The sequence below is a fragment of the Oncorhynchus gorbuscha genome, linkage group LG16, assembly GCF_021184085.1.
Source record: "Oncorhynchus gorbuscha isolate QuinsamMale2020 ecotype Even-year linkage group LG16, OgorEven_v1.0, whole genome shotgun sequence".
In the NCBI taxonomy this organism is placed as follows: Eukaryota; Metazoa; Chordata; class Actinopteri; order Salmoniformes; family Salmonidae; genus Oncorhynchus; species Oncorhynchus gorbuscha.
Genome location: NC_060188.1, coordinates 4489457 through 4501462, shown reverse-complemented (window position 1 = coordinate 4501462; position 12006 = coordinate 4489457). Strand labels below are relative to the sequence as shown.

The following is a 12006-nucleotide window of genomic DNA, read 5'->3' as shown; positions in this document are numbered from 1 at the left end:
CAACTCACGCGAAGGGCCATTACGAAGACATAGAAGAGTTGGTAGGGCCGCACGGCAAGGCCGAAGTGACAAAAATCCTAAGTCTGCCCAGCCAGAGGACGGGATAGAGGCCTATGCTGCAGGCGACGGGCAAAAGTCAGCACCGTGACACTTCTCCCTGTGTGTATTATCTCATTAAACTTCCTAACATGTTCAAACTCTTTCCACAATGGGAGCAGTGGTAAGGCTTCTCCCGTGTGTATTCGGTCACAAGCTTTCAGGCTTCCTAACCGGCTAAAACTCTTTCCACAATGGGAGCAGTGGTACATCCCTGTTAGTGAACATTCATCCTTTGCCAAGATAATCCATCCACCTGACAGGTGTGGCATATCAAGAAGCTGATTAAACAGCATTATCATTACACAGGTGCACCTTGTGCTGGGGACAATAAAAGGCCACAAAATGTGCTGTTTTGTCACAACACAATGCCACAGATGTCACATAGGTAGTGGGCAATTGGCATGCTGACTGCAGGAATGTCCACTGGAGCGTTTGCCAGGGGATTTAATGTACAGCACCAGTCAAAAGATTGGACACGCATACTCATTTAAGGGTTTTTCTTTATTTTACTCTTTTCTACATTGTAGAATAATAGTGAAGGCATCGTAACTATGTAATAACACGCTAAATCATGTAGTAACTAAAAAAAGTGTTAAACAAATCAAAATATATTTTAGATTCTTCAAAATTGCCACCCTTTGCCTTGATGACAGCTTTGCACACTCTTGGCTTTCTCTCAACCAGCTTCACCTGGAATCCTTTTCCAATACATGCTGATGTTGGCCACTTTTCCTAACCTCGGTCTAATTCATCCCAAACCATCACATTTGGATCGACATCGGGTGATTGTGGAGGCCAGGTCATCTGATGCAGCACTCCATCACTCTCCTTCTTGGTCAAACAGCCCTTACACATGCTGGTTAAGTGCCAATTGAAATAAAATAACTTGAAATAAAATCACTGACAGTGTCAACAGCAAAGCACCATCACACCTCCTCCTCCATGATTCACGGTGGGAACCACACATGCGGAGATCCTCTAATTCACCTACTCTGCATCTCACAAAGTCATGGCGGTTTGGACTCAATAGACCCAAGGACAGATATCTACCGGTCTAATGTCCATTGCTCGTGTTTCCTGGCCCAAGCAAGTCTCTTATTCTTAGTGGTGACCCTTTAGCAGTGGTTTCTTTGCAGCAATTCAACCATGAAGGACTGATTCACTCAGTCTCCTCTGAACAGCTGATTTTGAGATGTGTCTGTTACTTGAACTCTGTGAAACATTTATTTGGGCTGCAATTTCTGGGGCTGGTAACTCTAATGATATCTTCTGCAGCAGAAGTAACTCTGGGTCTTCCTTTCCTGTGACGGTCATCAGAGCGCTTGATGGTTTTGCACATGAAGAAACAGATTGACTTACTTCATGTCTTAAAGTAATGATGGACTGTTTCTCTTTGCTTATTTGAGCTGTTCTTGCCCTAATATTGAATTAATATTTTTAACAAATAGGGCTATCTTCTGTATACCACCCTTACCTTGTCACATTACAACCGATTGGCTCAAACGCATTAAGAACGAAAGAAGGACTACTATCCTACTGCCCCACCATTTATTGGGCATTCTCCTCTACTATGTCCTTGTGTTCAGAGGCCTACATCTGTCCTATGTCCTACTGTTCAACAGGCTACATCCTTACCTCCTGTGTGATTTATCTCATGTCTTTTCAGGTTACCTAACTCCTTAAAACTCTTGTCACACTGGGAGCAGTGGTAAGGCTTCACCCCTGTGTGTATTCTCTTGTGTGTTTTCAGGTTACATAACTGGGCAAAACTTTTTCCACACTGGGAGCAGTGGTAAGGTTTCTCCCCTGTGTGTATTCTCTCGTGTCTTTTCAGGCCACTTAAGTGGTTACAACCCTTTCCACACTGGGAGCAGTGGTACGGCTTTTCTCCCGTATGTATTGTCTCGTGTATTTTCAGGCCCCCTAACCTTGTAAACCTCTTTGCACACTGTGAGCAGTGGTATGGCTTCTCCACTGGGTGTATTCTCTCATGTTGCATCAGGTGTCCTTTCTGGTTAAAACTCCTTGTATGAATTCTCTCATGTTTTTTCAGGTATCCTCTCTGGTTATAGCTCTTTCCACACTGGGCACAGTGGTAAGGCTTCTCCCCTGTGTGTATTCTCTCATGTTGTTTCAGGTATCCTTTGTGGTTAAAATTCTTTCCACACTGGGCACAGTGGTATGGCTTTTCACCTGTGTGTATTCTCTCATGTTGTTTCAGGTCCCGTAACTGTTTAAAACCCTTTCCACAGTGGGAGCAGTGGTGTCGTCTTGTTGGTTTGGACGTCTCTGGTTCCTGGGAGTCTGGTCTTTCTCCTGTCAAAGACAGAGTGTTTATTTAAATAGAGACCTGAATTAAACCTCCACATTGTAAAATATCCTTACAACCTCCACATGATAAAACAACCTTGCGACGAGGGTAAATCCTAATTAGATCCCTCAATAACCTATGGCCAGTTTTAACAATCTTGGTGTGATTTTAAAACAAAATGTAGCGCTTCCTGGTAATTACTGATATGTTTACATTACTTATTTTATTCATTCTGTTTTACAAGTCAGAACACAAAAAAGAAACAGTTCTCGGACACTCAAGACACAGATGTCGCTGGAATCCAATCAAGCAGGTGGTTCTAAATATATAACTTTCTTAGCTGTACGATACAGAATCCGACCTACACACTTCCTTGAACAAAAAATTGTAAAGTAATTTTGTGTGGAAGTCCAAAACTTGTTTTTACGTCGAAGACACAAAGCACATCAGTAACATCTCCCCGTTGTGGAAAGGGTTCGACACATTGCTGTTTAAATGGACCAATTTCTTATTTAGACGATCACAGGTTTTCAACATTTTGACTATGACTGATGTCATGACATTTTGGGTAAAGTAAAAAATAAGAAAAAATATTTTGGGTAGGTCCTTCTGTAGCTCAATTGGTAGAGCATGGCGCTTGTAACGACAGGGTAGTGGGTTCAATTCCCGGGACCACCCATACGTAGAATGTATGCACACATGACTGTAAGTCGCTTTGGATAAAAGCGTCTGCTAAATGGCATATATTATTATTATTATATATATTATGATCCTAAAACTGATAGTAACTATAAATATACTCAGCAAAAAAAGAAACATCCTCTCACTGTCAACTGCGTTTATTTTCAGCAAACTTAACATATGTTCATACAAATATTTACACAAGATTCAACAACAGACATGTGACTAACACAAATGTAATAATGTTTCCCTGAACAAAGGGGGGTTCAAAATCAAAAGAAGCAGTCAGTATCTGGTGTGGCCACCAGCTGCATTAAGTAATGCAGTGCATCTCCTCCTCATGGACTGCACTAGATTTGCCTCTGGGGGGAATGGCTTTAGCCCTCATCCTCCGATCAAACAGGTCCTCGACGTGCTCAATAGGATTGAGATCCGGAATCTTTGCTGGCCATGGCAGAACACTGGCATTCCTGTCTTGCAGGAAATCATGCACAGAACGAGCGGTATGGCTGGTGCCAACAAGCTCACCCCTGGTGAGACAAAACCGTGACTCGTCAGTGAAGAGTACTTTTTAAAATATTTATGTCAGATCACCACCAAATCCAAAAAACACAGCCATTTTCCCCAGCCAAAGATAGTCACAAAAGCAGAAGATATCAAATTAATCCCTAACCTTTGATAATCTTCATCAGATGACACTCATATGACATCATGTTACACAATGCATTTATGTTTTGTTCGATAATATGCATATTTATATCCACAAATCTCGGTTTACATTGGCGCCATGTTAAGAAATGCCTCCAAAATATCCGGAGTAATTACAGAGAGCCATGTCATATAACAGTAATTACAGAGAGCCACGTCATATAACAGTAATTACAGAGAGCCACGTCATATAACAGTAATTACAGAGAGCCACATCATATAACAGTCATTACAGAGAGCCACGTCATATAACAGTCATTATAGAGAGCCACGTCATATAACAGTCATTATAGAGAGCCACGTCATATAACAGTCATTACAGAGAGCCACGTCATATAACAGTCATTATAGAGAGCCACGTCATATAACAGTCATTACAGAGAGCCACGTCATATAACAGAAATACTCATCATAAACTTTGACGAAAGATACATGGTTTACATATAATTAAAGATACACTGGTTCTTAATGCAGATCTTTTTAAAATGTTACGAAAAAAAGCCTACCATTCAATAATCTGAGACGGCGCTCAGACGTAAATATATTTCCCCGCCATGTTGGAGTCAACAGAAATAAGAAATTACATCATAAATATTCCCTTACCTTTGATGATCTTTCATCAGAATGCAGTGCAAGGAATCCTAGTTCCACAATGAATCGTTGTTTTGTTCGATAATATCCATTACTAGTGTCAAATTAGCTACTTTTGCTACCACGTTTAGTTCACATGTCCAAAAGCTGGCGCTGGTCCAGGCGAACTCGGACGAAATGTTATATTCCAGGTCGAATAAACTGGTCAAACTAAGTAGAGAATCAATCTTCAGGATGTTATTATCATATATATCCAATAACGTTCCAACCGGAGCATTCATTTTTGTCTACAGAGTAATGGAATGCAAAACGATATCATGAGTACTGCGCGTAACCAGGAACTGGCATTCTGCCAGACCAGTGACTCAAATAGCTGCCATCAAGTCCCACATCACACGAGAGGCTTCATTCCATGTTCTACTGACTGTTGACATCCAGTGGAAGGCGTAGGAAGTGCAAACAGATCCATATCTTATTTTAATAGGCGATGAGTTGAAAATCAACCAGCCCCAGAATTTCCACTTCCTGTTTGGAAGTTTGCCTGCCCTGTGAGTTATGTTATATTCACAGACATAATTCAAACATTTTTAGAAACTTCAGAGTGTTTTCTATCCAATAGTAATAATAATATGCATATATTAGCATCTGGGACAGAGTAGGAGGCAGTTCACTATGGGCACGCAATTCATCCAATGTGAAAATGCTACCCACTATCCCTAAAAGGTTAAGTCCAGAGAGCCCACAAAAGTTATAGAGATCTTCAATGAGACATTTCAGGGATCCAGCTTGCAGACTTAACATAAAACTTGAGTCATCTGAAAACATCTTTGTTATTAAGCCTTGGATTTCTAATCCTCTAATGGTGTTATTGGATCTGATTTTAATAGCGAGCAATTCGATGGCCATAACGAATGGATATGGTGACAGCGGACACCCTTGTTTACCTCCTCTTGACAATTCAAAACTCTGAGAAGTAGCAGCTATTTACTCATTTACACCTGGGGTTGCGAAACATTATTTTTTACCCATTTTATAAGAGAATGATCCCCTCCCCCAAAAATCCTGGCATTTATAAATAAAATCCAGTCTTACTTTATCAAAGGCATTTTCAAAATTTGCAAAAAATACCAGGCCTGGCTTCTTCAATGTTTCATGTTTTCTATTATTTCTAGTAGTTTATCTCCAATGCATCGTCCACCTGTCTGATCAGGATGAACAATACCTGATAAAATCTTTTAAATTCTGAGTACTCTGCATTTCGCTAGTATTTTTGCATCACAACATTGAAGTTTAAGGGGCCTTCAGTGTTTTTTTTTAGATAGATTGGATCTTTATATTTGCCATGTGGGTCTTGTTTTAATAATAGTGAAATCAGACCTTCCAGCTGAGTACCTGACAGACTATTTAGCTTCCTCTTTTAAAATAGAATTTGGAGAATCATAAATGACTAAGTCTTTAGTAAAGAGTTTCACAGGTTATTTTAGGTTCCAGTGTTGGAGATTCAGGAAGAAGTTGGTGCATTTTCATCCATATTCCACCCAGTTGGCTTTAATTTTTGTAATATTTTACATTGGATCGTTCTGGAGTAAGTTCCTCTAGTTCTTTTTCCTCTCATTTTGTATCTCTGTAGTTTTTATAGCATCTACCTGTACTATTAGTTCATGTATCTCTGTAGTTTTTATAGCATCTACCTGTACTATTAGTTCATGTATCTCTGTAGTTTTTATAGCATCTACCTGTACTATTAGTTCATGTATCTCTGTAGTTTTTATAGCATCTACCTGTACTATTAGTTCATGTATCTCTGTAGTTTTTATAGCATCTACCTGTACTATTAGTTCATGTATTCTGTAGTTTTTATAGCATCTACCTGTACTATTAGTTCATGTATCTCTGTAGTTTTTATAGCATCTACCTGTACTATTAGTTCATGTATCTCTGTAGTTTTTATAGCATCTACCTGTACTATTAGTTCATGTATCTCTGTAGTTTTTATAGCATCTACCTGTACTATTAGTTCATGTATCTCTGTAGTTTTTATAGCATCTACCTGTACTATTAGTTCATGTATCTCTGTAGTTTTTATAATAATAATAATTTTTTCAAAATAATTTAGCACGCCCAATTTTTCAGTTTTTGATTTGTTAAAAAAGTTTGAAATATCCAATAAATGTCGTTCCACTTCATGATTGTGTCCCACTTGTTGTTGATTCTTCACAAAAAAATACAGTTTTATATCTTTATGTTTGAAGCCTGAAATGTGGCAAAAGGTCGCAAAGTTCAAGGGGGCCGAATACTTTTGCAAGGCACTGTACATATACATACCTACATACATACACATACATACATACCTACATACATACATATACCTACATACATATACCTACATACACATACCTACATACACATACCTACATACATACACATACATACCTACATACATACACATACATACCTACATACATATATACATATACCTACATACATATACCTACATACACATACATACCTACATACATACACATACATACCTACATACATACACACATACACATACATACCTACATACATACACACATCTTTTTAGAATATACCTTCCTTTATGACCCACCCCCCCATTGAAGTAAACTAATAAACAAGAAATCTATTTTACAATAGTTTAGTTTTGTTTTTAGTCCTTCCTCTATTTCTGATGTCCAATTTGCCATTTATTTGAAACTGTTATTTCACAACATTTCTGAACCTGTATACATTTTACAGACCCTGTATGTTTTACATCTGTTATCTTGTTGTTATTAGTCCCTTCAGCTCCATTCAACACCTCCTATCTGTCTCTAAACACCATCCAGTCCCTTCAGCTCCATTCAACCCCTCCCATCTGTCTCGAAACACCATCCAGTCCCTTCAGCTCCATTCAACCCCTCCCATCTGTCTCGAAACACCATCCAGTCCCTTCAGCTCCATTCAACCCCTCCCATCTGTCTCTCAACACCATCCAGTCCCTTCAGCTCCATTCAACCCCTCCCCTCTGTCTCTTAACATCCATATGGGATTTATATTTGCCATATATATTTTAACTGTGCTGTGATGCTTCACAAAAGTACTAAACTTTTCAATTCTCATAGTTTCTACAGATTGTAAATTAAAGATAAACATTTTTGTTAAAATAATTATAATATTATTGATTGATTGAATAGGACTTTTCAAATCACCCAGTATTGCCATCTGCAGCGTTAGTTCAAGGTAAATGTTGCAATTCTTCAGCGATTCCTGGACATGTGACCATAAACGAGCTACATATGGACAGCACCAAAATAAATGACCTAATGACTGCCTTCTCCCAGCAAAATCTGCAGAGCTGGGAAGATTGTATCCCCATATATAACATTATATTGGTTGCAAGAATTTTGTATAATAATTGAAGCTTTGAATCCGGCGTCATTTTGCGTGTCAATTCATAAAACATGTGCCATGGAATCAGTACAATGAAAATCTCTTGCCAACTATTTTGACATTTATTTGGCACAGCTGTCAGTTGTTTGGTCCTTAAATGGAACTGGTAAACATTTCTATTTATCACAATTTGGTCCTTAATGCAGGGCCTTGTTCCTGTTCTACAGTCTAGTAAAGAGAGGGGGGTTGACTGGGACAGGCAATGTAACATCCATGTTTTTAGGAAAAGGGTTTTGTAAAACATGCACCTTAGGTTTTAGGTTTTATATGGTCTATTGGTTTCTCTCTAAATCTAACTTTCATCAAGGTTTTATATGGTCTATTGGTTTCTCTCTAAATCTAACTTTCATTAAGGTTTTATATGGTCTATTGGTTTCTCTCTAAATCTAACTTTCATTAAGGTTTTATATGGTCTATTGGTTTCTCTCTAAATCTAACTTTCATCAAGGTTTTATATGGTCTATTGGTTTCTCTCTAAATCTAACTTTCATTAAGGTTTTATATGGTCTATTGGTTTCTCTCTAAAGCTAACTTTCATTAAGGTTTTATATGGTCTATTGGTTTCTCTCTAAAGCTAACTTTCATTAAGGTTTTATATGGTCTATTGGTTTCTCTCTAAATCTAACTTTCATCAAGGTTTTATATGGTCTATTGGTTTCTCTCTAAAACAAACTTTCATTAAGGTTTTATATGGTCTATTGGTTTCTCTCTAAATCTAACTTTCATTAAGGTTTTATATGGTCTATTGGTTTCTCTCTAAATCTAACTTTCATCAAGGTTTTACATGTCAACTAACAAAACTGTCTACTGTGGTGGAAATACACCAGTCTATCTTCCTGTCAACAAACAGAACTCTGCTTGTTGTCCTGGTAACAGATACCAGTCTATCTTCCTGTCAACAAACAGAACTCTGCTGGTTGTCCTGGTAACAAATACCAGTCTATCTTCCTGTCAACAAACAGAACTCTGCTGGTTGTCCTGGTAACAAATACCAGTCTATCTTCCTGTCAACAAACAGAACTCTGCTGGTTGTCCTGGTAACAAATACCAGTCTATCTTCCTGTCAACAAACAGAACTCTGCTGGTTGTCCTGGTAACAAATACCAGTCTATCTTCCTGTCAACAAACAGAACTCTGCTGGTTGTCCTGGTAACAGATACCAGTCTATCTTCCTGTCAACAAACAGAACTCTGCTAGTTGTCCTGGTAACAGATTCCAGTGGGCAGATCTATTTAATTTATTCAAACTAAATTACAGCACTTACTTTGATGAGTCAAATCTGATCCTTTCTTCTCTTCTCCTCCTCTCACAGTTCCACTCAGCCCTGTTGTTTTCCTGCAGTCCACCAGCAGCACAGACAACCTCTTCATACCCACCAGTAAGGTGCTACCAGGAGAGGCACGACACAGGGACTCCGGGAGGGAGGAAGGGCTAGTGTTGTCCTGGTAACCATAAAGAGGGGACACAGACACATATCATTATGGATGCTGATGTCACTGTTGTCATAAACTGCTTTACAGAAACACAGCCCAGACCCAGATAGAGCAAGCTGTATGCTAGACCAGACCAAGCTGTATGCTAGACCAGACCAAGCTGTATGCTGGACCAGACCAAGCTGTACCATCTGGTGTTCTGATATGGAGAGACTCTTCTCTGCTTCGTCAGCATCAGGATGTTGGTGAGGCTCCCCAGAGGATCCAGGATCGTCATGTCTCTCTCCTGTGTGAATGACAACATCAAACAGACAGTCAACCTATGATCTTCTATTGCGATCATAGGGTCTTACCAGAGCCATTAATATGTCTAAAAAGGGCCTAAATTTATGCCTTTAAAAAAAAAACTGTTTTTTGATGCAAATGTAAAAGGGTCGTTCCATGAAATGGGTGGCTTTTTTTATCCCTTTGATATTTTATGTAGAAATTATGCACCAGAATTGGATTGTAGAATCCTGTTATACAAGATGAAGTGAGCTTTAATATAGACCACATGGAGAATAAAATTCATCTCATTTAAAAAATATATATGTACCAATGGCAGTACTGAACAACATATTCAAGTGTAGAACTTCAGTAGAATCCCCCATTTAAAACCACATTAGTTCAACAATTGCATCGTTTGTGCCCCTGTTTTTAAGACAGTACTCACGGATGGTAATCGGATATTCTGACTCCTCCTCCTTTTTCACTCCTAAAACATCTTCCTCCTCTTTTATTGAGATATCCTCCTCTTCCTCTTTTACTCCAAAAGGTTCTTCCTCTTCTTTCACTACATTCTCCTCCAATGTTACGGCATTTTCCTCATTTTTTATTCTGAAAGGTTCTTCCTCTTCTTTCACTATATTCTCCTTCTTCAATGTTACGGGATCTTCATCCTTTTTGATTCTGAAAGCTTCTACCTCCTCATTTTCCACTCTGTCAACCTCTTTCCCATCTTCCTCTTTCCCTGTAATATCATCCTCTTGTTTCAATGTGATAGCCTCCTCTTCCATTCTGAAAGCTTCTTCCTCTCCTTTCACCAGATCTTTCTCCGTCTAGTTTCGTGACCTCATGCTCCGGGCGATTAGCCTTGTGCAGTATCAAGTTAACACATTCGCTAATTTAAGAAGCAAACTACGTTTAAATTAACAAGTAGATGCGTAAACAGAATTGTGTTCTAAACACTAAGATTAATATACACAAGATTAGACTAAAGACCTTAAATGCTCCGTTTCTATGTTCGCTAGCAAACCACCGCATTGGTTGAATCAGAAGCCTTTTGTCTCTGTTGAAGAAGCCTCCTGTTCCGTCCACTAGATAATACGTCACACAAGAAGCATCACCTGAAAAACTCACATCGCCATCTGCTGACTGGAGTGAGCAACACAGATCGGAACAAAAATAAAGCAATGTCATAAGAAGTAATTTAAAAACAACCAGATGTTATGTTCTCTTACTTCTTACAGCCAATACTTTCCTCCAGGGCTGACCTGCCCATTAGGCAGGATTAGGTGACAGATTGACGAGGGTGGCATATTCAGAGCTAAATGGACCAAGGCTCATCACTAACAACACACACATAATTCTGGTCAAAAATAATTTTAAAAACTTCTCACCCAGTGGCATGTGGGCTATTTAGGTGAGTGGTGGTGTTGGACATGAAGCAGTGCCCACTTTGCAAAAGGCAACATGGACAGATATGTCTCTACCTGTGTAGAGCACATGCCCCTTTACCCTTCCAGTCTCTAAAGTGCCATGGTATAATTTGTATTCATTTTTTGTTATAGTTATTCTGAACTCTCTGCCTGAAAATCATCATTAAATGTGATTTGTATTTCCCTTCAACTTTTTGAAGATTAAACAGCCAGGAAATGCCCCTGTCTGAGTGCAGTCTACCACTATGTGTAGCTGTTAGCGATCAAATCAAATCAAATTTATTTATATAGCCCTTCGTACATCAGCTGATATCTCAAAGTGCTGTACAGAAACCCAGCCTAAAACCCCAAACAGCAAACAATGCAGGTGTAAAAGCACGGTGGCTAGGAAAAACTCCCTAGAAAGGCCAAAACCTAGGAAGAAACCTAGAGAGGAACCGGGCTATGTGGGGTGGCCAGTCCTCTTCTGGCTGTGCCGGGTAGAGATTATAACAGAACATGACCAAGATGTTCAAATGTTCATAAATGACCAGCATGGTCAAATAATAATAAGGCAGAACAGTTGAAACTGGAGCAGCAGCACAGTCAGATGGACTGGGGACAGCAAGGAGCCATCATGTCAGGTAGTCCTGGGGCACGGTCCTAGGGCTCAGGTCCTCCGAGAGAGAGAAAGAAAGAGAGAATTAGAGAGAGCATATGTGGGGTGGCCAGTCCTCTTCTGGCTGTGCCAGGTGGAGATTATAACAGAACGTGGCCAAGATGTTCAAATGTTCATAAATGACCAGCATGGTTGAATAATAGTAAGGCAGAACAGTTGAAACTGGAGCAGGAGCATGGCCAGGTGGACTGGGGACAGCAAGGAGTCCTCATGTCAGGTAGTCCTGGGACATGGTCCTAGGGCCCAGGCCAGTTGAAACTGGAGCAGCAGCATGGCCAGGTGGACTGGGGACAGCAAGGAGTCATCATGTCAGGTAGTCCTGGGGCATGGTTCTAGGGCTCAGGTCCTCCGAGAGAGAGAAAGAAAGAGAGAAGG

At 39.6% G+C, this 12006-nt stretch overlaps 1 protein-coding gene across 1 annotated transcript; it reads right to left on the bottom strand.

Annotated features, from left to right (window-relative positions):
* Positions 1-1397: 1397 nt before the first annotated feature.
* On the bottom strand, positions 1398-11166 carry LOC123999251 (zinc finger protein 184-like). Its single transcript, XM_046304821.1, has 4 exons — positions 9989-11166; positions 9465-9562; positions 9108-9285; positions 1398-2415 (listed from the first exon to the last, which is right to left on the bottom strand). The coding sequence occupies exons 1-4, from the start codon at positions 10329-10331 to the stop codon at positions 1715-1717; spliced, it is 1320 nt and encodes a 439-aa protein (XP_046160777.1). The 5' UTR covers positions 10332-11166; the 3' UTR covers positions 1398-1714.
* Between the last annotated feature and the right edge of the window lie 840 nt (positions 11167-12006).